A 15,652-nucleotide genomic window follows, 5' to 3' on the forward strand; every position below is an offset into this window, starting at 1 on the left:
GATAAGACTCCAGGAACATCTGGGTTCTAACCTAGTAGTAGTTAGTTGCTCAGTCATGTCTGACGCTTTGCAATGCTATGGACGATAGCCCGCCAGGATCATCTGTCCACAGGGTTCTCCAGGCAAGAATACGGGAATGGGTAGCCATTCCTTTCTCTAGAGGATCATCCTGACTCAGGGGTCAAACCCGAGTCTCCTGCACTGCAGGCAGATTATCATTTGAGCCACAGGGGATTCTAACCTAGATCTGCCATTTCAGTGGATGTATGACCCTGAGCAAAACATTTAGCTTCTCTAAGCCCCAGATTTCAGATCCAAAAAATTGAGGATAATTACACTTTCTAATTTTGAAAGTTGGGAGAATGAGACATTGTAATGCATATGAAAAGCTTTTCGGCTTTCAGGACCCATCCATCATAGTCAGAAAGCGCCATGCATTTGAGGGATGTGGCAACAGGCACTCGATAATACTACTTGTATTCAGCTGAAGAGTGAACTCTCAGATATTTGATAATTTGTAAGTAACTCACGTTTATGATGTATTGAGAATCACATGTGCAGCATGCTGTGTATTAATTTTTGGATGTAAAGATGAAAACTGTAGAGTCATGCCATGAAAGATTAAACCAAACTCAAGACTGCAAGCATAATTCTAGCTGAAAGTACGTTCACTGGTTCACATTTGTACCTACCTCCCTGTGGAAAGAACTGCGAGTAAATCTCTTTGAAGGTATCTTCATTAACAACCCCGCTGGGACATTCCTAGAGAAAGTGGGAGAGAAGCAATATGAGCAAAGTGTTCATAAAACAGATTTTTCTGCACATTTTGAGGTCGAACTGTCTACTGTGCAGAGCTGAACCAAGAAAGTTATCCATCCATCCATCCATCCATTATCACACAAAGAATAAAAGTGCACTATAAACTTCTCTTTGTTCCAGTTCTCATAGGATGAAAGAAAGTTGCTGATGTAAAAATCTTTGCATAGTATCAGCATCACAGCTTGTCTGACACATTAAAAAACACACGTTGTTTTTTAAGAACATGTATATATGTTATCAATGGGTAGGAGGACATTTGTTTTTCATTCAGAGAGAATACTGCAAGAGGTTTCTGGTATGGTCTTGACTGGACCTTCATGTCGTGTCCTCTGCAGATGTGCTGGACACACATCATCTTTAGTTTAGTGTGAAAATGGTGTGCTCTCTTGGGTCTAAGGTGGCCCCACAAGCCTCCAACAGGAATAACTACTAACTTCTGTTAACAGATTGCTCCGGACTGCATGATAACAAGGGTAGAAATAAGTCACCTGAGTAAGGAAAGACCCCAAGATTTTTTTAAGTTCTGAAGAAGAGGGTGTAAAAGGAGGAGGCCTGAATGTAATGAATTCCCACCTTTGTCCCGTGGTTGGAGTTATTTAAGACTGATGGATACTGATAATGAATACCATTAATGTTGGATTATTGACTTGATGGGGCCAGAGAGCAAAGGTACCCCTCTGAAATTGAAATTTTCTATAAAAGGAGCTGAAATCTAAAATGCCATCCAAAGTGAAAGTGAAAGTGTTAGTTGCCTAGTCGTGTCCATCTCTTTGTGACCCCATGGACTGTGGCCCGCCAGGCTCCTCTGTCCATGGAATTTTCCAGGCAAGAACACTGGAGTGGGTAGCCACTCCCTTCTCCAGGGGATCTTCCCAACCCAGGGATAGAATCCAGTCTCCTGTATTGCAGGCAGATTCTTTACTCTCTGCGTCACCAGGGAAGCCCAGTGCCATATAAGGTCTGCCTTTATGCTGAGGTGAGGACTAATCAAGGGGACTTGATGCTGATGTAAGGGCAAAAAAATGCTTTCACTCTTTGGAGTTTCAAAAACAACCTGGTCAGGAATCTGAACGGGAGAGATCCCTGGAACAGTGAAGACTGACAATCACAAAGTAATTTGACATCAAACCACAAGTGGGATGCTAACTATACACGGAAGGTGGGGAACTGATAAGTTCTGTCGGGTCCTTCTGAGTAGCTTTTCAGGAACAGGCCCATTTTCCGTAAGTTCCCTCACTTCAGTTCTCACAGAACCCCCCAGGCTACCAGCATCTCCAAGATTCACTGGGGGAGAATCAGAGGTATGCTAATTCCCCTGACGTTAGACATGGATAGTCTATGTACTTTAAATTTGAGGCTGTTTCTGGGATCTTCAAAAATCATTTGTGGTCTTTAAAAACTCTTAACTCTTAAAATCATTGTTCCCTCATGAATAAACTTGATGTATTAATTTGATGTGTCCTTTTTCTAATAACTCAGTTACTCACGACTGTCACGTGCTTCACATGAGGAATTTTCTCTTTTCTTCTTTGTTGGTTTGAAAGGTTGTACCTTTGATACATTAACACAGCTTCAAATAATAGTTGCCAATGTGAAGCTTGTGTTTACAGGCTTGTCAATGTGTATTTTTCCCATTTGATTATTATAATGGCATAGACATCTCCATTCACTGAAAAGGAACTAGGTTCTGTGGTCAAGTGCCTTGTTACTCAGAGATCCAGTGGAAGAACTGGAATGTGAGCTTGAAACTTTCCAGATTGTCACAAGGTTTTGTATGAAATAAGCCTCGTGGAAATAATGACCCTGAGGACCTAAGAGAATTGCAGCAAAGGAAAGACAGCCAGAAACAAATTAGGGAAAAAAAAAAAAAAAAAAACCCAAGCAAGCAAATTATGATGTTTACTTTTATATGTCAATTTGTCTGGGCCATGATGCCCAGTTATTTGGTCAAACATTATTCTGGATCTTTCTATAAGGGTGTTTTTGAATGAGATTTACATTTAAATTGGTGGATTTTGAGTAAAAGAAATTACCCTCCAGCATATGAGTGAAGTGAAGTGAAGTGAAGTGAATCACTCAGTCATGTCCAACTCTTTTCGACCCCATGGACTGTAGCCCACCAGGCTCCTCTGTCCATGGGATTCTCCAGGCAAGAATACTGGAGTGGGTTGCCATTTCCTTCTCCAGGGGATCTTCCTGACCCAGGCATCAAACCCAGGTCTCCCGCATTGCAGGCAGATGCTTTAACCTCTGAACCACCAGGGAAGCATATGAGTAGGCCTTACCTAATCATTTGTAGACCTGAATAGAACAAAAGGCTAATCTCTCCAAGGCAAAAGAGAATTTTCCAGTCTTGGGACCTGATAGGCAACACTGGTTTTTCTTGGTTATACACCAGATAGCCTTTGAACTTGAACTGCATTTCCTTCCTGAGTTCCTGAATCTCTAGCTTGTCTCCCTCTTCCATCAGATTCTGGACTGGCTAAGCCTTCACAATCATATGAGCCAATTGTTTAAATAAATGAGTTTCAGTATATATACACATCTATTGGCTTTGTTTCTCTGGAAAATCCTGACTAGTACATAAATAAATGAACAATCAAGAGTTACAACTCCAAGAGGAAAGAAGATGGTGTGTATATAGTTCATCACTCAAAAGTTTTGACTAAATGACTTTATCTAGTTGGCAGCAACAGAACCAATTTTAAGAGCAAATAAGCACTTTGTAGTTAGACCCTCTCATGCATGGAAATTGTGATTTATTGGCTATTTATCTCTGAGCCACCTGCTGGGGATAGTGAGGAGAGAGCAAATAGATGGTTGTCTGCCATCAGGTGGCGAATATATGCAAGGTCAAAACTAGGCACTTGCCTCAGAGTTCAAATGACTCTAGCAAGAGACAAAGATGGGAAGTGTTGGGATACCTGCAGTTAGCAAACTTGTCAGCTGTCTTTAGTCTCTAGATGCATTTGATAGATATATCTTATAATGTTAATTGAAATGCAGAAATTGACAGTCTCATATGTGTTTGCTTTATGTTTAATCATATGTCTGGGTCAGACGAACTCCTTTCTCTGCCAACTGAAAACTCCCGGTCAAGTTCTAGGGTGGTAAGACTCAGCAAGCTAATTTGTCTTTTTTCATCTTTTATTTATTACATTGATTTACAGCTTTAGCCCATACACACTGTAGGTCTATTATTCTAGGAACTTTTCTAAGAAATTAGGCAGCAGTAATAATAAGTTAAATGTCTTGTCTTCATGAGACCTGCATCCAGTTGGAAGAAGAAAGGTAAAAAACAATAAATAAGATGATAAAAATAATCCAGGAGTGAAAACTAAGATCATGACATCTGGTCCCGTCATTTCATGGCAAATAGATGGGGGAAACAGTGGAAAGAGTGACAGACTTTATTTCTGGGGGCTCCAAAATCACTGCAGATGGTGATTGCAGCCATGAAATGAAAAGACGCTTACTCCTTGGAAGGAAAGTTATGACCAACCTAGACAGCATATTAAAAAGCAGAGACATTACTTTGCCAACAAAGGTCTGTCTAGTCAAGGCTATGGTTTTTCCAGTGGTCATGAATGGATGTGAGAGTTGTACTATAAAGAAAGCTGAGTGCAGAAGAATTGATGCTTTTGAGCTGCGGTGTTGGAGAAGACTCTTGAGAGTCCCTTGGACTGCAAGGAGATCTAACCAGTCCATCCTAAAGGAGATCAGTCCTGGGTGTTCATTGGAAGGACTGATGCTGAAGTTGAAACTCCAATACTTTGGCCACCTGATGCGAAGAGCTGACTCATTTGAAAAGACCCTGATGCTGGGAGGGATTGAGGGCAGGAAGAGAAGGGGACAACAGAGGATGAGATGGTTGGATGGCATCGCTGACTCAATGGACATGAGTTTGGGTGGATTCCGGGAGTTGGTGATGGACAGGGAGGCCTGGCTTGCTGCGGTTCATGGGGTTTCAAAGAGTCGGACACGACTGAGTGACTGAACTGAACTGAATTGATGATCTTTTATTTATTCAAAAGAGTTCTTATGGGAAAGCAATACATTTTACTACCTTTAGGTGAAAAAGATGAATCATATTTTTTAGGATGCTAGTGACTTACAAGGCAGTACAGTAGTTTATTTTCTAACTCCTCCCTTACCAGTTTTATGGATTTATTTCTGCACAAAAGAGATATCTCCACCTCTCCATCAAGAAGAGTTTGACCTGCCCATGCATAAAGCTAACTGTAAACCAAAAACAATGTGACTGTGTTAGTCAGGTTAACTTATGCCATAACAAACAAGATCCTAAATACATAATAAATTTAAAAGAATGCAGTATATTTTTGCTTGTCTCACAGGAGTGGTAGTACTGATCTGAGTTATTAAGGGACGTGTGTTCAAACTACTACACAGCTGCACTCACCTCATATGATAGCAAAGTAATGCTCAAAATTCTCCAAGCCAGGCTTCAACAGCCTGCAAACCGAGAATTTCCAGATGTTCAAGCTGGATTTAGAAAAGGCAGAGGAACCAGAGATCACATTGCCAACATCCGTTGGATCATCAAAAAAGCAAGAGAAAACCAGAAAAACATCTACTTCTGTTTTATTGATTATGCCAAAGCCTTTGACTGTGTAGATCACAACAAACTATGAAAAATTCTTAGAGAGATGGTAATACCAGACCACCTGACCTGCTTCCTGAGAAATCTGTACGCAAGTCAAGAAACAACAGTTAGAATCTGACATGGAACAACAGACTGACTTAAAATTGGGAAAGGAGTACATCAAGGCTGTATATTATCACCCTGCTTATTTAATTTATATGCAGAGTACATCATGTGAAATGCTGGGCTGGATGAAGCATAAACTGGAATCAAGATTGCCGGGAGAAATATCAATAATCTCAGATATGCAGATGACACCACCCTTATGGCAGAAAGCAAAAAAGAACTAAAGAGTCTCTTGTTGAAAATGAAAGAGGAGAGTGAAAAAGTTGGCTTAAAACTCAACTTCAAAAAATGAAGATCATGGCATCTGGTCCTATCACTTCATGGCAAATAGATGGGGAAACAATGGAAATAGTGACAGACTTTATTTTTGGGGCTCCAAAATCACTGCAGATGGTGACTACAGCCATGAAATTAGCAGACGCTTGCTCCTTGGAAGAAAAGTTATGACCAACCTAGATAGCATACTAAAAAGCAGAGACATTACTTTGCTGACAAAGGTCCTTCTAGTCAAAGCTATGGTTTTTCCAGTAGTCATGAATGGATGTGAGAGTTGGACTATAAAGAAAGCTGAGTGCAGAAGAATTGATGCGGTTGAACTGTGGTGTTGGAGAAGACTCTTAAGAGTCCCTTGGACTGCAAGGAGATCAAACCAATCAATCTTAAAGGAAATCAGTCCTGAATATTCACTGAAAGGACCGATGCTGAAGTTGAAACTCCAATACTTTGGCCACCTGATGTGAAGAACTGACTCCTTGGAAAAGACCCTGATGCTGGGAAAGATTGAATGCAGGAGGAGAAGGGGATGACAGAGGATAAGATGGTTGGATGGCATCATCAACTCGAAGGACATGAGTTTGATAAAGCTCCGGGAGTGGGTGATGGACAGGGAAGCCTTGCATGTTGCAGTCCATGGGGTGGCAAAGAGTTAGACATGACTTAGTGACTGAACAACAACATATATAATTGTAGTTTGTGAGATTTGGGGAAAATGAAATGCTTCTAATTTCTTTTTTTGAGAAATGATTGCCTTTAGTTCAGCCAGGACCTCTCCACCTTCTTCCTTACCACATACACTTTAATCTGAATATGAATGGCTGGGCACTAAAGTGCTTTGGGAGAAGTCCCAGATTTTAGGACAGGTTAAGTGAACTACTCCATCAGATGTTAAGTAGCTAGGATTTCCTGGTGCTGTGCTGGCTGGTACATTAATCTGTTAAGACCAGCGAGTTTCCTTCAATGCTTCTTAAACCCTTCACAATCATATGATCATAATGTGGTAAATGTAGAGTGAGATTTTCTTAGCATGTAACTGCCATGCCATTTTGTCAGTTGGTAAAGAGACACTTGCCCTGGGGCCTTGTGTTCCCTTTGGTCCTACTCAGCTGCCTTAGGTAGTGCTATGAGACATGTGGCAAGGTACGTATAAATGTACTATGACTATTTTGCTACTACTAATATCAATACTAGTAAGTGAGAAACTTTTGTAATAATAATTAGCATGATGGTGGTGATGATGATAGCAATGATTATGATGATGATAAGTTAATACATTGTGTTAAATGCGTTTCCTGGATTTTCTCATGGGAATGGATAGATGCTAGCATTACCTCCATTTTACTGATAAGCAAACTGTTAGAGAGAAACTACCCACGTTCTCATAATTAGAAAATAGCAGAGCCTAGTCTATTGGCCACAGAGTTTGAGGATTTAAGCAACTTCAGAGCTTAAATGGGTTTCTCCTGCTCTTGAAATGTAGAGTGCTCTTATAAAACCTCCCGAAAGCAGAAATGGCAGAAACCAGAGACGCAGTCCCCATAAAGCCGAGATGCTCACAGACACAGTTCAAAGCGATGGGGGCTTGATGCTGAGATGCAGAGGGTACTTCTTGGGGGAGGGGGGCTTGACGGTGCCCGTTGGTGCTTGGGGTGTGCTGCCTCTGCAGCAGCTGTCAAAGGAATGCTGTATGCTATATTTTGCTTTTTGCTTTTCTACATAAAAGTGAAAATTCTCTTCAGATTTCTTTTCATTAGCAAAAATAGGGGCTAATGTAGGTCTTTATCCCTAAAGCAGGGATACCTGTAATCTAGTCTAGTGGCATCATTTTTAAACTGAGGAGACTGAGTCTGAGGTTATAGGAATTGCCCGTAAAGCACATGATGGGCTGCTGAGGCTTACCTTGTGTCTGGCTTTCCTGATGTCTACCCTGATGTGTGGACATCACAGACACCTTCATGTCCATATAATAGCTGGTGCCATTCTGTCAGGAAGCATTTAGAATCAACTAGTGAAATGCTTATGCTCCTGGGCTCTGGCATGAGATAGAAGAACTGCACTGAACCTCTCTTCTACTTAAAAGCTGCAGAGCTTCAGACAAATATTCCCTTTAAGTCCCCTTGTTCTCCTGTGTAACATGGGGATGCCTATTGACTCTAGAGGGCTGTTATGAGGATTGATAAGATAATTCCACATTATGTTTCTATCTTAGAACTCGTCCTTGCACATCATATTTGATCATTAAATGTGAGCTGTCAGTACAATATTAATAACCTGGAATTTGGTAAACAGAACTCCATTATATGGACAGTGATTATAACCTCAGCATGGCTATATTAGGGTTAAATGATATCCACCAAAGCAGTTGAACCCAGTAGAGTGCGGGCTGATATAATGCAATGAGCCTACAAAGCAGATATGACTTATGCCTCCCTGTCTAGCTTTATAAATTGAATCTGCTCTCTCTAATATCATCAGAGTTTACCCTCAAAGACAGGGGAACACTGCAATTGTAAATGACAGCTGAGAAGACTAAAAGGCCACTATACTGGAAGTAAATGTCAGAGGAAACTCAGGAGCCTTTTTATTCATTAAAGAAAAGTTTTCCCTACTAATGTTTAGAGGAGTACATTAGAAATACAGTAATCCATGAAAAGTGTTGGGAATGGGGCTTTGCAGAGAGATCCATGTATGCATAGGAAAATGCTAAAGAAATTCTTTTTTGAGGTGCATTGTAAGTCCTTACACTTTTACCTCTTCAGAAAGGCTTTTAGCATTTCCTTGAAGACTGTCAGAACTCTGATAGAATGCTCTAGAAATGGTTGTAGTGCTATGCAAATCAGATGTATTCTGTAGCTAATATTTGTCCACTCGCTGGCTGAAATCTCCTCTTCCCATAAATCATTGGGGATCCAAAAAGAAGAATTAGTACAAAAATATCATGGGAAAAAATGAAAACTAAAAGTCCTTGTGAAATAAATAATTCCTTGGGGAGCCTTTTATATCATGTATTTTAAGCAACTATTGTTTTTCTCAACCCTCACATCTACTCCTGTTGCCAAGGAAGGCATCCATGTGCTTAAGTTGAAAAGCTTGGGTTTCTACAAATAGACGTGTCATGGTATCCATATTTTGTCCAAAGACTACTCTTTCGGTTATTCTTTCTGACAAAGAAAGTAGATGACACCTCTTTAAGAAGTAGCACAGCATACTATGTGCAAAACAAAGACGGGACATTGGGCATTTTGTCCAGGGAAGAAAAAAGGGAGATTAAGATCACTCTCCCAAGTAAGTAGTGCATCTCGTCCTTCTAGCAAGAACTGATAACAAGCAAGTTGGCAATTCTCAAAGGAAGTTATCTTCTTAAGCAGGACAATTGTCAGAAACCACACTTAAAGTGAGCCAGCTATGAGTTCATAAGGAGAAACCAGAAAGCATCTGGAGCACTTAGAAGCACATGTGGAAACAACCCATGAGATACACAGAAAGGCAATCGACAGACTGAACAAGGCAAGAACAGGTGTCTACAGGGCTATTGATCAACATCTCTCCCTGCTTCCAAACCCACGGGAAAAGGGTACTTCACGGTCCCTAATGGTTTGCTGGGACCAAATAACAAGCTATCCAATGAATGGAAAGCAGAAGGGACACTCTAATACTCTGATGTATAAGGAGAAATATATGTTTCTTCTGAGTTTCCATTTCTAGCACAGAGTTTCTAAAACTATGAGAGAGATAAAGGTATCCCTTGTTATGTTAACAAGGTAATTGTTGGATCCCATGCAAGATCCTCTTGATGAAACTGAAAGAGGAGAGTGAAAAAGTTGGCTTAAAGCTCAACATTCAGAAAACTAAGATCATGGCATCCGGTCCCATCACTTCACGGCAAATAGATGGAGAAACAGTGGAAACAGTGGCAGACTTTATTTTTGGGGGCTCCAAAATCACTGCAGATGGTGACTGCAGCCATGAAGTTAAAAGACACTTACTTCTTGGAAGGAAAGTTATGACTAACCTAGTTCAATTCAGTTCAGTCGCTCAGTCGTGTCCGACTCTTTGTGACCCCATGAGTCGCAGCACGCCAGGCCTCCCTGTCCATCACCAATTCCCGGAGTTTACTCAAACTCATGTCCATCGAGTCGGTGATGCCATCCAGCTATCTCATCCTCTGTCGTCTCCTTCTCCTCCTGCCCTCAATCCCTCCCAGCATCAGGGTCTTTTCCAATGACCAACCTAGACAGCATATTAAAAAGCAGAGACATTACTTTGCTAACAAAGGTCCATCTAGTCAAGGCTATGGTTTTTCCGGTAGTCATGTATGGATGTGAGAGTTGGACTATAAAGAAAGCTGAGCACTGAAGAATTGATGCCTTTGAACTGTAGTGTTGGAGAAGACTCTTGAGAGTCCCTTGGACAGCAAGGAGATCCAACCAGTCCATCCTAAAGGAAATCAGTCCTGATTATTCATTGGAAGGACTGATGTTGAAGCTGAAACTCCAATACTTTGGCCACCTGATGAGAAGAACTGATTCATTTGAAAAGACCCTGACATTGGGAAAGATTGAACACAGGAGAAGGGGATGACAGAGGATGAGATGGCTGGATGGCATCACCGACTCAATTGGACATGAGTTTGAGTAAATTCCGGGACTTGGTGATGGACAGGGAGGCCTGGACTGCTGCAGTCCACGGGGTTGCAAAGAGTCAGACACGACTGAGCGACTGAACTGAACTGAACTGAACTGATGCAAGGATGGGGGATGGTTGTCAGGGGAGCCAACCAGGTGGTTAGAGGGTTAGAATTTTCATTCCCAGTCCTCTGACCTCCAGGGAAGGGAGAGGAGCTGGAAGTTCAATTCAATCACCAATGGATAATGATTTAATCAACCATGCCTATACCATAAAGCCTCCACAAAACCCCAAAAGGACAAATTCAGAGAACAACTTCAGGGCTGGTGAACACATTGAGATCTGGAAATAGTGGTAAGGTAAAGATATATTTAAAATTCATCTGAGGGCTTAATGTGTATGTAACATGTATATGTATATATTTGTTATAACATAAGTGAATGACAAATCTAGACAGCGTGTAGGAAAGCAGAGACATTATTCTGCCAACAAAAGTCTGTATAGTCAAGGCCATGGTTTTCCCAGTGGTCATGTATGGTTGTGAGAGCTGGACCATAAAGAAGACAGAGAGACAAAGAAATTGATGCCTTTGAACTATGGTGCTGGAGAAGACTCCTGGGAATCCCTTGGATAGCCAGGAGATCAAACCAGTCAATCTTAAGGGAAATCAACCCTCAGTACTCATTGGAAGGATTGATGCTGAAGCTGAAATTCCAGTATTTTGATCATTTGATGCAAACCGCTAACTCATTGGAAAAATTCCTGATGCTGGGGAACATTGAGGGCAGAAGGAGAAGGTGTCAGAGGATGAGATGGCTGGATGGCATCACCGATGCAATGGACATGAACCTGGGCAAACTTTGGGAGATGGGAGGGACAGAGAACCCTAGGGTGCAACAGTCCATGGGGTCACAAAGAGTCGGACACAAATGGGCGACTGAACAGAAACATGAAATGCTTGCGTATGAATCCAACTGCTTATTAATTATTTACTATTTTACAAAGTCATAGCTTAAAATGCTTAAAACTACTTTCAGATTACCACATGGACTTTATCTAATTATGACAGTTAAGATTCTGGTGACTGGAGTCCCCCACATCAGATATAAGGTCTCTTTATGTAAGGATGCTTAAGCAAGTTGTATTGTTTGATTGTGTTATATGCTATAGCTGTATCATAATTGTTTGCATATATTTAAATTTAGGAAAGTGATTTTTATCTTCTTAGTTTTCAAGATATGAGCATATCAAACTGAGTTATAGTATGATTATCTCATAACCAAGGTAATTTTTTATCCTTTGAGATTCAAAAATATTTCCCATTCATTAGTTGATTAAATTTTGAAAACAAAACACCCCACCAACCTCCAGTAAGGATGACTTTTGAAAGAGAGATGATGTGAATTTAGTGATACAATAAAGATGATGGATGGAGAGTCTGATTCTCAGAGACATATAATTGGGAAGTCTGACTGTCTTCACCTATTATTCCACCCTGTTTAATATGTAATCCAATTGGAAAAGCATAGGCTTTTGTAAATTAAATTTCCACTGCCCAGTTCTCTGGTTTGAAACTGGGGTTGCTTTGAAAAGTTACTATCTTAGTTGCCTGACAATTTAAAGATACCTCCATATTCTACACTGGTAGGAGAATTTTCGAAATTTAGATGGTGCCGTGCCATGAACCTGTAGAACTCTTATCGCTAGGATCTGTTTGTGGCCTTCTCTGCTCCGTTTAGAGTTGGTAAATACCTCCAAGGCAGGGACTGATTCTTATAGAGCCCAGCATTTTTTCCAACAGAGTATTAAAAACGTCTATCCTGAATGGATATACACTCAAACAATTCTTGGCTTTTAAGAGATTAGAAAATAAACTTGCTCTGGCAGTTTCCTCTAAAGCTCCTGTGCAAGATTTTAGAACTCCTTGCACTCCAAAACATTTTTCCCCCTGTAATTCTTCTGCTCTCTTCTATCCAGTTTTGCTGAGGGACATTTCTGATGCCTTGTGCTCTGTTGTTCAAGGTCACCACTTTCTCTTAACTACATCTCTGTCCCTGGACTTTTGAGATCAAAATCTTGGCTCCACTTCCCAACCCTTGTGACCATGTATCATAATTACAATCACAGAAGTTAAGGGGAGACCACCAGGGTCAAAAGAAAACACTTCTTAGTTCAATACAAATTTTAAAAACCTTACTGTATTTAACAATTGGATTGTTAAAAACTCACTTAAATATAATAGGATTAGCTCTTCGATTTTCAGAGTATACAAACTGATCACTAAGAAGTAAAACTAGTTTTACTTCTAAACTACTAAAGCAAATTTTAATTTTAAATTTCCGTTCTTATATTCCCAGGTGTTTGAACACCTAGTGAGTCGTTTATTCTCTCTTAGTCTGTTTCATTTGTAAAATAACCTTTAAGAAATACTGATATCACAGGGAAATAAAACTAATGAAAATTAAAATAGATAATGTATGAGAAAAGGAAAAAAAAACCTGGATACAACCAATATGTTTGGTATTTTGCTGCTTCCAAAGTTTGCATTAAGAACCTTCTGCATTCCCTGAACATACTCCTTGAAGCTCAAGTGATTAAATATGAATTTCAGGTTGGAAAAAGAAGTGGAGAAAGACTTTCCTATGTAATACTGGAAAAGAGATGAGCGCTGGGTGATATTCAAGATTCAACTCAGCTGCTTAAGTATGAAGATGCAGGCACATTCTCAGCCCCAGAAGTTTGTACCATCACCACGATGAAGGAGAAATACAAGGTATGAGGCACATTTTCTCCTCACCTCTGGCTCCATTCTCTAACTGTTTGGAAGCAGCAAATATTATGTGAGATATACAGCCAAAACAGAAAACCCTAAAAACCAAAAACTAGGCTCAAGTTTCAACAGTCCTAACAAAGAAGTCATTGAAATGTCCCAAGACTGTGTGTCTCAATCTATAAAATGTGAAAAGTAATAGCATTTTATAGTGAAGAAATGCTAACTCATTGATATTATTATGTATATAAAGATCCTAGCACTATTCTAAAAAAATTGACAAGTGTTGATTTCTTTTAACATTCTCTTTTCAGGTCCCTTAGGTTGATTCTGCAAAATGAAGGTCCCCAACGGTTTCCTTTGCGGGAAAAGGCCTTCCAGCATATTAGGGAAGCTAAATAAATATGTTATGTTATGTTATGTTGTTATGTTATGTTATGTTGTTATGTTATGTTATGTTGTTATGTTATGTTATGTTGTTATGTTATGTTATGTTGTTATGTTATGTTATGTTATGTTGTTATGTTATGTTATGTTATGTTATGTTATGTTGTTATGTTATGTTATGTTATGTTATGTTGTTATGTTATGTTATGTTATGTTATGTTATGTTATGTTATGTTATGTTGTTATGTTATGTTATGTTATGTTATGTTATGTTGTTATGTTATGTTATGTTATGTTATGTTATGTTATGTTGTTATGTTATGTTATGTTATGTTATGTTGTTATGTTATGTTATGTTATGTTATATTATGTAGCTGTGCCAGGTTTTAGTTGTGGCACATGGGATTTTAGTTGCTACAGGTGGGATCTGGTTCCCTGACCAGAGATCAAACCTGGGCTTCTGCGTTAGGAACATAGAGTCTTAGCCACTGGACCACCAGGGTTTGGGGTCCACTAGGGGACCCCATTTGATACAAAAAGTGAGTGTGAAAGTGTTAGTCACTCAACTGTGTCTGACTCTATGACCCCATGGACTGTAGCTCACCAGGCTCCTCCGTCCATGGAACTCTCCAGGCAAGAATACTGGAGTGGGTAGCCACTCCCTCCTCCAGGGGATCTTCCCGACCTTGGGACTGAACCCCGGTCTCCTGCATTGCAGGAAGATTCTTTGCCTTCTGAGTCACCAGGGAAACCCTAAAGAGCCTTTGAAAAAGGATTTTCCCAACTTTATGCAAAAGGGTTCATTTAGTTGACTCACTGTGTCAATTACAACACAGTTAAATTCTACAGGTACTCAAAACCATTTGAGGAAAGAAAGACCAAAGTGCCCAGAGAGCAGGCGTGTGTATCAGTTGCCTATTGTATAATAATACCAGAAACTTGGTACTTATAACAACACAGGCTTATTACCTCGCAGCTCTGTAGGGAAAGTCTGTCATGGTTTGGCTGTATTCTCCACTCAGGGTCTCACATTCAAATGTCGCCTGCCTCTGGTTCTCATCTGGACCTCACAATCTTCTTCTAAGCTCGTTCAGCTGGTTGGCAGAATTTAGCTGTTTTTGGCTGTTAAGACTGAAGTCCTTGTTATCTTGCAGGCTATTAGCTCACGTGGCCTCTGTTCACTTTCTTTTCACGTGTGTGTGTTAGTCACTCAGTCATCTCTGTGAACCCATGGATTGTAGCCTGCCAAGTTTCATGGGATTCTCCAGACAAGAATACTGGAGTGGGTTCCCAAGCCCTCCTCCAGGTGGTCTTCCCAATCTAGGGATTGAAATTTGCTCTTTGGCATTGCAGGCAGATTCTTTACCGTCTGAGCCATGAGGGAAGCCCTTTTCTTTTCACATAAGTTCCTGTATCTTCAGGTCATTAAATGCGTGTTAGGTCCTTCTCACACTCTGATTCTCTCTACTTCTCCTATAGTTTAAAGGGCTCATGTGAAGAGATCAAACCCGAGAGTGTCTCTGTATTTTAAGTTCTACTGACTTGGAGCTTTAATTACATCTGCAAAATCCCTCCCCATGGCAATATCTGGATAGGTATTTGGCTGAATAACCAGGAGACAGGACTCTTGGGTGGGTTATCTTAGTAGATCTCTGCCTACCATGCCTGCTTTATCTCAGTATGGGTTGACTTTGGTTTTCTTAGCAGTTTCTGTTTAACAATCTTTTTTACAGTTACATTCACTGTAAATCAAACAAGAGAAACTCTTCAAACTTGTACAAAAACTCTACTGTTTTGACCACAGCTAGCAACTATAGTACTTGGGGCCTTAATCTAACTAGATTTGGAAGGAATATATCCTATCAGGGCTGTGCCCAGCAGTGTATAGGACCAGCCAAGACTGCAAATCTGCATATCCTTATTACGAATGCTATGAATAGTATTCCATATGCAGAGGTATGCTCTGCCCTTACTTATTTCTGCTCTATAGCACCAAGGTCATTATGCAGATTTTATGAATTTATCAAATCACTTTCAAATTGGCA

The 15,652-nt window shown here is 40.3% G+C and overlaps 1 protein-coding gene across 2 annotated transcripts in view; it reads right to left on the bottom strand.

The window, feature by feature from the left end:
• KCNIP4 (potassium voltage-gated channel interacting protein 4) overlaps positions 1–15,652 on the bottom strand; it is a 550,334-nt gene that overhangs the window by 20,928 nt on the left and 513,754 nt on the right. For both annotated transcript variants that reach the window (XM_061164773.1, XM_061164772.1), the window contains exon 3: positions 693–762. In XM_061164773.1, coding sequence (XP_061020756.1) covers positions 693–762 — 70 coding nt within the window. The remainder of the gene's footprint in view (positions 1–692; positions 763–15,652) is intronic.

Source organism: Dama dama, chromosome 17 (genome assembly GCF_033118175.1).
Source record: "Dama dama isolate Ldn47 chromosome 17, ASM3311817v1, whole genome shotgun sequence".
NCBI lineage: Eukaryota > Metazoa > Chordata > Mammalia > Artiodactyla > Cervidae > Dama > Dama dama.